A 12597-nucleotide genomic window follows, 5' to 3' on the forward strand; every position below is an offset into this window, starting at 1 on the left:
AGTAGCTGGCAGTCTGATGGTTTTATGAGAGCCAGTATATGTGAGGTTAATCAGCTCAAACATAGGTATACATTTTGCTATCATATACATTAAAATCATAAACCCAGTCACACAAGATCTAGAAGAGAATAAGCATTTCTTTTTAAAGTCACAACACATTTACCTAAATGCAAAGGTTATACCCATGTAATATAATTTTCTTCTCCCATATTTTTAAAACAAGATATTTAGAAATTTATAAAACATATATTTTACCTTGTGAAGCAAATTCTTCTAACTGCCTTTATTGTGGGTACAAGCAAGATTTGTGTGAAAGCGGAGAGGACTCAGAAAAAAACAGTAGTTACTCAAAACTGTTACAAGTCAGACTACACACACTTCCTTATTCATGCGCTTACTAACATGCTAAAATAACCAGAATAGTGTGGCACTAGATATGAAGAGGCTAGAACTGAGAACCCAGCAACAAATTTGTGTCTCTCATCAGTTCATTGTCATCCACACTCAGATCATTCATTGAGAAAGCTATTTTCTTCAACACATGGATGAAACAATGTATAATCCTATGCAAAAAGTGATTTTGACCTCTTTCTTTATATCTCATCGAAAACTACATATTTGTCTAAATGGAAAAGATAAATTTAGGAAATAGTAAAAATGGGTGTAAATCTGAATGAGCACAAATTTCTTTTTTTTCTGTTTCTCATAGGTGTGTGTGTGTGTGGTGTATGTACATGTGTTTGCACTTGCACACATGTGTGCATGTGTGTGTGTGTGCATACGTGCGCGTGTGTTGGTGCAGATGTATATGGAGGCACTGAAGTTAACCCGGAGTCTTCCTTAGCACTGTACTTTATCTAATCAGGCAGAGGCCCTACCTAGAATACAGAGCTTGCAATGCAACCGCTAAAATTGCTAGTCTAACTACCTAACTTGCTCTAGAGATTCCCCAGTCTCCGAAATACAGGTCAGCCATCATACACATCTTTCATGTAAACGTGTTCTGGAGACCCAAACTTTTATCCAGATCCTCCCTTTTGTGGATCAAACATTTTAACCAATGAACTATTTCTTCATCCATATGGATTTCAAATGTATGATATCCAAAGTAGAATCAAGAATAACAACATATATATTAACCTCATGAACATACAAAGTGTGTATCAAAGAACACTACAAATAAGTGTAATGACATGCAGAGAGAAAATGCTTGCAAATCATATAAATGATAAAGGCCTATCTTCTAGAGCATAAGCTAAACTTATAACAACACAGAGAAGATAGTACAAAGGGAAAGACAGACATGGACTACTCCTCACAAAAAAATAAAACCATGCCTAGGAAGCAGAGAAAAAGATGCTCGGCATCATTCATCTTAAGAGAGATGCCAATCAAAACAACAGTGAATTCCACATCACACATTCTGGGATGCCACCAACTTAAAAAGGGGGATTGAAAAATGGCAAGATGAATCAGTAGGTAAAGTCATCTACCATGCAAGCCTGGCAAAATGAGTTTAATCCTTGTAACTCAAGTAAAGAAGAGAACAGATTCCACTAAATCATCTTCTGACCTGCAAACATGCACACCACCTCATATTCATCATGCACAATACGCAAAAAAAACCAAGGAAACAAACATACAAATAAATAAAAATAGGGGTATAACAAGGAGAAATTATAGTTTCCCCATGCTATTTAGAATGTGAAAAATTGTCACTGCTTTGGAAAAGAGTTTGTCATTTGCTTACAAAGTTAAATGTGAGATAGCCAGAGTGCCTAGTGCGTTATACCCACACAAATTGTGTAATTGTAAAAACTGTGATCCAAATAACTGATATACGTAAGTGTTATCCAATTTCCATTCCATGGAATACTATTTTGAAATCAAAAGCAATAAACTCAGATACATCTATACCACATGTAGCTGGACCATGAAAACATTGTGCTAAGTGGAAGAATTCCTATACAAAAGTTCATAGATGGTTCTGTTCACAGAATTGTCCCCAGACATCTGTCCACAACACCCCAGAGACAGTAGACTAGTGTTCTCTAGGGCTGGGGTTTGGGGGAGGAGAATGCAATTGACTATTAATGGGCACTGGGTGATGAAAACCATCTGGAATTAGATGATAGTTTTGGTTCTACAACCTTGGAATAAGTTAAAACCCACTGATTTGTGTATTTTAAAGAGGATAATTCTTAAGCTGTGTAAATTAGGCCTTAAAAATTCATAGACATGAAAGTGAAAATAAAAACTGGAAGAAAGGAAATAAAGGTGTGAAAAGAAATACAGGGTGAGCCACAGGGCTGAGTTCTGTCAGAGACTCTGCTTCTGTGACTCAGAGCACACTAGGAGCAAGTGCAGAGCCCTGTGACATGTGGTGGCAGTTGAGACTTCCGTTAGGGCTTCTGTAGGAGTGCAGCTTCTCATGAGGTTAACACTCAAGAAACAAGTTTCCCGTACTGCAGATATTTGTCATTAGTTCAGAAAAATCCAGATAACTGGATAACAGTGAACTTGTTGGCCCCTCTCACTGTGCTGTTATTTATGCACTGTGCATAACTCTTTAACATGGCTATTTCATTTCATAACTCACTAAGTATTTGACAGGCATTTTTTTTTTCCAAAAATGCAATCACTATTTCATCTTTGATTCTAATAATTTTAAATAAGGTGTATGTTTCCATTTTGTACTGTTTGTCACCCTACACCTTTAAACAGTGGTCTATTCCATTTTGTTCATTTCCTTATTGCTATTTAAGTTGCTCATTTTGTATACTGCTATTTATTGGCCAATAAATCTTAAATTTTTAAGATTCAGAAAGCTATAAATATATGCTATGTTAATATATTATTTCACAAAAATGTGCCAAATATAAGTATGTTGTTAATTTCATCTAAATAGTAAAGGTAACATGTATATAAGGCTTGGCATGTAGTGAGTATTCTGGTATGGTAAATGTTCTATCAACAAAGAGTAATTTTCAGCTTCTAGGTAAATTTTTATATGCTTGTTGAATTTAAAATGCTCCATTCATAAAATTTACTGCTTAAAACTATAAAAAAAAACCCAGAAAGCTGAAACACCACCAACTGTACAATAAAAGTCAAGTTGACTTTGAGAGCAGGTCAGCCAAGATGAACACATGAGTCTTGTAATTGTGGAGCAGAGGTCAGAAAATTGGCCCTATCAAGTAGGAGGAAGAGGAAATGCCACTGACCTAAGGGAGGTCAGAGCATAAGACTGCATAAATACCCACTAGCTGTGTCCCTTCATCAGAAGGCAATTGTAGGGCCCTTCAACAAATAATGTTAAATGGACACAAATTATTTCCGGAGAATGGTTTTAAGGAGTGCAATAAATGCAGATACGCCTTAGCCTACACTGCATCTCAAGTTTTGTTTTTAAACCATATGTGTATGATATTTTCTTAGGGATTCTTTCAGCCAAATTTCAACTTAGGACAGCTCTTAGGAAAAAAAGCTAGAATTGGGGAAAGGATAGGAGATTAACTGAAAGTGTCCTTATTCAGATATAGTCTGATCATAACTATAACTATATGTATACATACACATACTGTAACTATGACATATATATAGATAGATAGATAGATAGATAGATAGATAGATAGATAGATAGAGATATATAGGTTTCAGGGCTACGGATGTAGCTCAGTTGATGGGATGTTTTGCATTGTGTGCACAAAGTCCTGGACTTTATCTATACAACCACATAAGTACCAGTACTCTGGAGACAGAAACAGTTGGATCATAAGTTCAAGGCCATCCTCAGCTACATAGGGACTTCACGGTCAGCTGCAAGAAAACCTTTCTGAAAGTGAAAACAAAATAAACAATCCCTGAAAGTTAATGGAGATAAGGTGATTTCAAAGGTTTGAAATCTGGAGAGATGATATCTCAGTTCTATCTGGTGTCTAATCAAAGTTCTATGTGGTTAATAATGCCGATGTATCATCTTCAAGGAGAAAGTGACCTGTGGATTCTAGGTCTGAGCCTTAAACAAAAACAAGGACTAATCATTTGTACTTTCTAATTTGTCTGTCCCTTGGGAAATCCTGTCCCTGTTAGCTTCAAGTAACCCAGTGGGTAAGAGATGTCTGTGTCTTCTCTGTAACTTTAGTGATTAGAAACAAACTCCAATATTACAACATCTCTCTCATGTCTGTGGAAGATAATGAAACTTTTCCTACAAAGTTTGTTTCTTAGTTGGTCACCAAAAAGTGAAACTCACACTTGTACAGTGGTGAAACATTTAGGGCAGATCCAACAACCAAGGACAAACAGTATATCTCCTTTAATTAGCCAGAGTTATATGTGGAGTCAACTCTTGCCATTTCACCCCCAAATTATTGTGTGACATATATTTTCTTCATTTGATATTGCTACAATGTGAAGGCAAAATACATTTTTACAAATAACTTTTGATAGAGATTTAAAGTAAAGTACCACAACCTATATATATTACAATGGTCTCCCTTTTGATTTAGTTCCTAGCAGAATATCATCACAGATGCTAATCTCTTACTCATTTGGAGATTCTTTTCTAGCTGTTGGTTAATGGAGAACTAAACTGGGTAACATTTTTTTTTTATTGCATTCTAGGTTCACCAGCTGGTTCTTGCTCAAGTGATTCCATGCTCTGAAGATGTTATGGATGCTATCATATCAATAGACTCAGTCGCTCACAAACCTACTGGAGGTGGACATAGATATGTGCAACTTTGCAAAATAAGATTCAGATAGGAATAAAGCATTGTGAGTAAACAGCATACCTAATAGAGATCAACAGATGCAAATTGATTGAATGATTCTTAAACTGACATTTGATTCCTTTTGGTTTTTAGCAAACAATTTTAACTGGTAAGTGCATATTTATAGCTGCCATCAAGAGTGCAAAGCATGGCCAAGGACAGAAGCAATAAGAGAAAAATGAATGAAAATGATAGAGACAGAAGCCTTTTTTTTTTTTTTTTTTTTCAGAGAAGGAGGAAACTGATCTTCGTTTTGTTTTGTTTTGTTTTGTGACCCAAGACCTAACCCTTTCTGATCTTGCTGGGTTCCCTACAGCTGTGGACATTATGAGAAGTGGAGTTGTGCAAAGGATTGAGGAAACTTTCTCTCTGGGTTTCTGTCCTAGCTGTTGGCCTGGATTTTTGGTGGTCAAGGTGGAAAGTGTCAGCTGTTCCAAGTGCAGGAAGCAAAATCAACATCAATTAATGCCCAATGAAGTTTCCATTAGAAGGCTACACTTTTAAACTTGATGTAAATATTCTAGGTACTCAGATTGAGATTTAATCTAGAACTCAAACACTCTTGGTAGAGCAGAAATAAGAGAATTATAGGTCCTAAGTGTGGTTGGCAGGGGCGACATCAACCCACTCAGGAGAAAGCTCGTGATTTGTCAACCATCTTGGGGTAACAAAAGGTGTAGGCGTGGCATACTTAAACATTCACAAGTATATGTTATTCTGTGATGGAGAAATGAGTCTTATTTTAGGGAAAACATATTTGCTTATGTTTCTCAGGGGGAAGGCAAACTCTCTGTTTCAAATTTTGCAATGATCTCAGCCCACTTCCAGTAGGTTTTGTGACACGTTAAGGAATCTATCCATGAAATCCATGAAGTCTTCAGAGCACTGAAAGGCAAAGACAAGAACGGGCTACAAGGCTGGATTCAACCGGGACCACTTTCAAGCGTGTTAATTTAGCTCTCCTTTTGTCTTCAGGAAACACCTCTGTTCTTCAAGCTAGGAGATGATTAAACAAAAATTAACTCCATTTGGCGAATTTTGACCTTCTATGAGCTTCAGGATAGAATTCCCCTGATGTGATGCCGGGAGACCTGGGGATTAAAGCTTAAGCAAATTGCTCCTGGTGGGAAAACCGAAATACTAGCACAGGGAGTGTTTTAGAGCACGTTCTTTTCACCAATGATGCTATGTTAACTGTATGCAAAATAAAATGTAAGCGGATGAGAGGGCTGGAAGGGGTTAACACCGAAGCAGATCCCCAAGCTGAAAAAACAAAAACAAAGTGGCGAGTGAAAGCCCTTTAAAGCCCCCATAGGAAATTCAATGGGCCTCCTGTTCCTTTAAACTCTCGCTTTCGCTCAGGCGGACACTTTACCAAACTGCAGTGGCAGCCGCTGGACCCTGCAGCCCAGAGCCACCTTCCACCACCCTCTGCGCGGGTCTGGGGTAGGAGTGGTTTTTGCTGGGATGGGGGTGGAGGGGGTGAATGTTTGTAACCAAAGCGATTCAGGTTTGATTTTTTTTTTTTTTTTTCACACCCCAACGGTTGCCCAACCAGCCCTCGGATAGGGATGAAATGTTATTAACCCTTTAGCGCCCAGGTCGAACCCAGGAGATTGTGGGCACCCGTTGGGGCCTCATCCCCCATCCGGAGGCTGGCACTCAGAAGCCCGGGGAGCCTGGTGGGTGCAGGCGGCGTTGACCCCGCTACAGAGGACGCGAGCAGGGAGGGCTGATGGCGTCCAGGCGATCAGGATCTGCCACCGCCCCGCGTACCCGTCCTCGCGATCCCGGAGGCTCCTGGGGCCGCAGTGGCCCTCTGGCTCCCCCCCAGCCAGTCTTCCTGGGCTTCCTCTGTGGGAGACTTTTCTGGCGCCCCCAAGAAAAGCTCAGCCATTGGACAGGTCGGTGCGGGCTGCTGGTTTCGGGAGGAGGAAGGTGGGAGAAGCCTGGAGGAACCAGGGGGAGGGCGGAGGGAGGAGGGAGGAGGGAAGAGGGAGGAGGGTTCCGCGGCGGATCTGGCAAATGGCAAGCCTCCTTCCCTCCCCAAAGTGTAGAGCAGGAGCGCGGGGGAGCGCGGCGGCGCCTCTGCCACCAAACTCCTGGGGCTCCGCGGTGTTCGGAGCCATCTCCTCCCTAACCCTCTCACCAGGCTGCAGCTTTACTTTTCCCTCGTCTTTCTTTTTCTTTAAAAAAGCACATTTGTCTCCTCTCTCTCTTTCTCCTTCTCTCTTCTGACCACCGCAGCCCGGACCTTCCCGGATTCTTCTCTCAGGGGCTGCCCATCCCTCCGGCTGCCCGTGAGGACGCGCCCAGCATTGGGCGAAGCAAAGAAGAAAAACTTGTCGGAGGGGTTTCTCCAGCCTCCACTAACCGCCCCCCCCCCCTTCTCCCGCGAACCCCAACAACCCGCCGGGGCCAGTCCTAAGTCTGGGAAAGTTCCTCCGGTGCTCAGCGCCCTCTTGGATCTGCACGGCACCGGTGCTGGCTGTGGAATTAGATCTGTTTTGAACCCAGTGGAGCGCGTCGCGGGCGCTCGGAAGTCACCGTCCCCTGGAGCCCGGGTGGCGCTGCTTGCGAGAACCCGGGAGTTTGCCAGCCCGGCTGCAAGTGACCTTTCCTCCCCACACTTGCTGGTACCGTGTCGGCTGAGGACTGCGAGGGTGGCAAGTTGAGAAGAGAGCCCCCGAAGTTCAGAGAGGGCTGGGCTGCCCCTCCTTCGCTCGTCGCTGTTCTCTGCTACTGGGAGTGAAAGCCTATCGAAACTGACCGAGGCCTGAGGATCCCACCCGAGACCCACCCTCAGAGCTCGGCCGTTCGCCCCATCCCCACGGAGAGCCCCGGAGCCCAGGGCGGCAAGGAAAACTCGCGGGGCAGGGGAGGGAGGTCGAGGCAGCGGCATGGCGAGGTTCCCGAGGGCCGACCTGGCCGCAGCAGGAGTTATGTTACTTTGTCACTTCTTAACCAACCGATTCCAGTTCGCCCACGCGGAGCCTGGAAACCAAATCACTGGTAAGAAGCACTTTCTTTACTCGATTGTTTTTATGTGCAGCTGAAGATCCTTCCGGTGCCCCGGTACCCCTATTCCCAACCCACACCCACCAATTGCATTGCCCTGGGGAAACTTATCCTAGTTGTTTTTCTGGGAAATGAGTTTCCCAAAAGGAGGAAGAGGGTTGACCAGGAGAAGGTGTTGGGAGACCAGGACTTCTCTGAGGTTATGGTGCTTACTCCACCTGGGCGCCAGGGGGTGGTCCTGTCTGCCCCAAGTAGCCCAGGGAAGCCCCAGTGTAAGAGCCAGCTGTGGTGGATACCTCGCCCTGAAGCTTGTTCATATCAGGTTGTCTCCTTTCTGGCTTCTCTTTTCTTGAAGTCTGGCAAAACTGAGCCTCTGCGCCGGCCGCGGAAGGGATGATGGGGGATATGATGACAGCCAGAGAAGGCAGTTCTCCCCCTGCCAATAGAAAACGCCTTGTTGCCGCAGGCAGATCCTTCCTTCAGGCTATCCCCACTAGTTATCTCCGTGTAGGGTGTGGGGTGTTGTAGGTGCGGCAGGGTTTAGCGATGGAGAGGAGGTGGACAAGATAAGGGCGGGCGTGCCTCTGAGGACCAGCCCTGGCCCCATTGTCCTCTGCCTCTCAGCTTCACAGACAGGCCCAAACGTGCCAGCGGTTCCTTAGGGTTCCTTGACACTGACCCGGGAGGAGGCAGGGCCTCCAAATCCTCGCAACTGGCTGCAATCCTTGCCCTGGTGGCCTCTCCAGCTAGGTGTGTAGCAATGAACAGCGACTTCAGAATGACCTGGGACTGGCTAACCTGGCTGTCTCCCCAGACCACCCTGTCCACTGCGACTCTACAGCTTGCTCCCTATTTCTGCCCATCAGTAAAGAAACCAATGGGTTTGGTGAAACACCGGGGCAGGAATCCCTGAAGTCCTGTAGACTCCCAGAGTTGGTGAGAGCAAAGGGCACTTGAAGAAAAAAAGAAAGGAAAACTTCCTAGTTAGAACAACCACTTTTGTTCTATCTTGCTTTGTATGTCGGTGTTTAATTTGAGAGAGTGGTAAATGGTTCCTTAGAAAGGATGCATAGGTACCCAGCTGTCAACCTTGAATGAGTCACAGAAAGAAGTCTTGAAGGGACACCTGGGGATTCCAGGTGAGGATAAGTGTTTACAAAAACCTTGAATAAAATTTTACCACCTTGAAACATATCGAATGGCCCAAGCAGTGTGTCTACCGCTAGAGTAAATTTTAACAGAGAAAGTGGATACTTTCTCGGTGCTCTTATTTAAGGTTGGAAGGTGTGTGTGTGTGTGTGTGTGTGTGTGTGTGTGTGTGTGTGTGTGTTCGGGAGCAGAGGAGGAACCATGAGGACAAGATAAAAGCTGAGATAAAAATGAAGACTCCCTGGATTTTTCTTGGTCACCTAGGATGGTCCTCATCAATGGACATAATAAGTTCTTAGCCATTTATAACTTATATCAGTGCACTATACTTCTGTTTATTTTCTTGGTGCATTTCATTAGTTGGAAAAATAACAATACCTTTACTTCTTCAGAATGCAGCACTTTAGAAGATGCAGTAGTCATCTCCATGAGCATATTTGGAATAAATGAATATGTAAATCAACTTTGCAAAACGGTATGTGTGTGTGTAAGAAAGAGAGGTGTGTGTGTGTGTGTGTGTGTGTGTGTGTGTGTGTGTGTGTGTGGGCGCGCATGCACATGCCAAAAAAGCATCCCAAGTTGTTTGTTTAAAAACTTCTTCGGCACTGGAAGTGAATAATGCATTTACAGAAAAAAAAAAAAAAGACCAGCTTTACTTTTGTATTAATGAGGGTAGAAATCACTGATATCCATGTTAAATTTGCTATTTTAAGGCTTCGAGAAGAGTGAAATTCATTGCACTTTAAGATTGACCAGCTTATGGAAAGCTTTGGCTTTGGGGAGTCTGACATACCTACACTGACGAGAAAAATATGCCAGCATTTTGTAGGAATTCACTATTTCTGGTGGAACTCTTAGAAACATTGTGCTCATAGGACTGGGATGGAGAGATTAACTATTTTGTCAAGCCTTTAGAGACTTTACTACAAGCTGAAATAGCTGAACAACATTCTACATGGAGTTTTATGAAATCACCTTGGAATTAAGTGGTTTTAGCTTAATGAATATGTAACACAGGGAAAGGTGTCACAGAAGAAAAGCAATCTACTCTCCGTTGCAAGATGACTGGTCTGAAAGCTAAATATCCAGACAATAATTCAGAAGTTAAAAGTTGGCATGCAGCAGTCAGGGTTTTTATTACAGGCATTTTGGCGAAGGAAAAACATCTGATTTCATAACAGGGACTTTTATTACGCTTTTTTAGTTCTCTAACACTGTGGTTGATTTTACTGCCACCAGAGGGCAGAGAAACCACTAATTTCTTCTATTCCTGTTTGTAATAAGTCTGTGTTCTAGGGACATGTAGTTCATGTTTAATCTGTCATTTACTTGTAGTTTAGCTATTTTTTTTCTCTGTTTGGCTATTTTTATGTTTCATTTCCAGTGGGTTCAGCCAATTTATCTGATGATATTACTAATTTGGAGCATTTGTTATGAGTTGTCCTGTTGACTTACAAAGCTAAAGTTGCTGTTAGCACTGGTCTGTACAACAAAATATTAGGACACAGGGGGTCAGATTATTGGACCAGCATGTTAATTTTCTCTAGCAATGACTCATAAATTTTCATAAAATGTTTAACATATGAAATTGAAAAAGATTTTTATAGCTTGAGTTTGCATAAATTTGGATTGCCACAGAAATGTGCTCTACAGTAGGATTTTCTTTCATGGATGTCTACATGGAGGCTTAGAACTAGTTTTATACAAGAAACATTGTTTTAATCATTATAATCATATCATTTATAAGTTATCTCTATATTAAGAAATGAATGTTACCAAAGCCTAGTTCTCATCCTTGAGCATGTGCTTGAATGAAATTAGAAATGCAAGATACTGTAAGTTTCTTCCCTGCAAGAATCAAACAGGCCCCTGCAGAGATGTAGCAAACATGTACATTTTTTTTTCTTTCTAAATGTTATCTCCTATTACAGAAACCCTGTTTTTAAGGATAAATGGATTGACCTACAGCTGTGATCTTGAGATTTAAAGATTTCAGTTTGTTTTCCACTTGTTCTGAAGACCATGACCTTAAGGCCTGAGCCACTGCCCCACCCATCACCTTCCGTATTCTTGAATTCTCACCAAATGTTCCCTGAGTGAGAACCACATGTTCCTACCATCTTGCCATCTCTCTTGTTCTTTTTTTTTTTTTTTCATTAATCTTATCTACCTCCAAACACATTCTGCTTTCTCTTACTGGCTTATTTCAAGCAATACTTCCCCAGAAATGAATGCACTGACTTATTGCCTCCTTTGGAGCACTTTCAGGACTTTGCCTGTCTCTTGGTTATTTTGTTTTATTTTGTTTGAACTGCCGCATCTCTATCATATATGCTATTAGTCCAGCCCACTGGTCCCTGTAGTTGGGGTTTATTGTCATCATTTTGACCCTGCCACAGCATGTAACATATAGGCATGTAATAAGTTCTTGCAGAACTGAATGGAACAGCATAGAGCTGTAGTTCAGGATGGATTACTGACCTGAATATAGCCCTGGGAGACTTTCAAGGATTCCTAAAATAAAAATGCTTTCAATCAGTAAAGTGGAAATGGATATTAAAAACTAGCTTCACAGAATAATGACTTAAAAGCAGAGTATATGATCTAGGTCTACCAAACTTCCTCAGTGCTCTGGCAGATTGCTATTTGCCTTAAGCCTTCTACATTTTTTATTACTATTTAAAATTTTTGTTTTAGTTTGTTTGTCCTTTCAGAGAGGTTTTCTCTGTGTAGCCTTGACTGTCCTGAAAAGCACACTGTAGACCAGGCAGGCCTCTAACTCACAGATCAACCTGCAATCTCTATTTGGTGATTAAAACTACCAGAGAGCGTTGGTTATTTGGAAAATTGTTTTTGACCTGAGCTGTCCTAAGGACTATGGATGGATTTTTTCTGTCCCATCAGCCAGCTCCCAAATAACAATATGGAGAATTCTTATTAATTATGAAAGCTTAGCTGATAGCTTAGGCTTGTTTCTAATTAGCTCTTATATTAAATTAACCCATTTCTACTAATTTACTTTCTGCCTTGTGACTTTATTACCTGTATTCTGTAATTCCCATGTTGCTTTTCTATCTGGCTGGCAACTATCTGCATCTCTGCCCTTCTTCTTCCCAGCATCCTCTCCATGAAAATCCTGCCTAGCCATTATTGGCTGTTCAGCTTTTTATTAAACCAACCCAAGTGACAAATCTTTACAATGTACAAAAAGATTATTCCACATTTCCCCTTTTTGTCTAAATAAAAAGGAAAGGTTTTAACTCTAACATAATAGAAGTATAAACAATAAGAACAATTATCAGGTAAAAATTACAGTTACAATGTCCAGTCCATTTGTATTTGACAGATTTGGAGAAAATACTTCATTTTTTATCCTATCTTGATGAGTCCAAAGCTCTGTACTAATTTTACTTTTGTTATAACTAAGGAAAACTATAACTGTGAATCTAATCTTTAACCCCATCGAAGACCGAGAAGGATATAACATTATCTTAGTAAACAGGAAGTACAGAGCAAACAACTAAAGGAAGTGACAGAAACAACTGGATGCCTGGAGATTCACCCAAGGATCCTGTGCAACATAGAGGCATCCATCTTTAGCCTACAGGCCTAGAATATCTGGCAGACTTTTCTGTGAACCAAGAATTTTTGAAGG

The 12597-nt window shown here is 41.6% G+C and overlaps 1 protein-coding gene across 1 annotated transcript in view; it reads left to right on the forward strand.

Moving 5' to 3' along the window:
• Positions 1-6838: 6838 nt before the first annotated feature.
• Positions 6839-12597, forward strand: part of Plxdc2 (plexin domain containing 2) — a 394952-nt gene continuing 389193 nt past the window's right edge. Inside the window, exon 1 of the mRNA XM_059263622.1 lies at positions 6839-7787. Coding sequence (XP_059119605.1) covers positions 7676-7787 — 112 coding nt within the window. The 5' untranslated portion in view covers positions 6839-7675. The remainder of the gene's footprint in view (positions 7788-12597) is intronic.

The sequence above is a fragment of the Peromyscus eremicus genome, chromosome 5 (genome assembly GCF_949786415.1).
Source record: "Peromyscus eremicus chromosome 5, PerEre_H2_v1, whole genome shotgun sequence".
Taxonomy (NCBI): Eukaryota; Metazoa; Chordata; class Mammalia; order Rodentia; family Cricetidae; genus Peromyscus; species Peromyscus eremicus.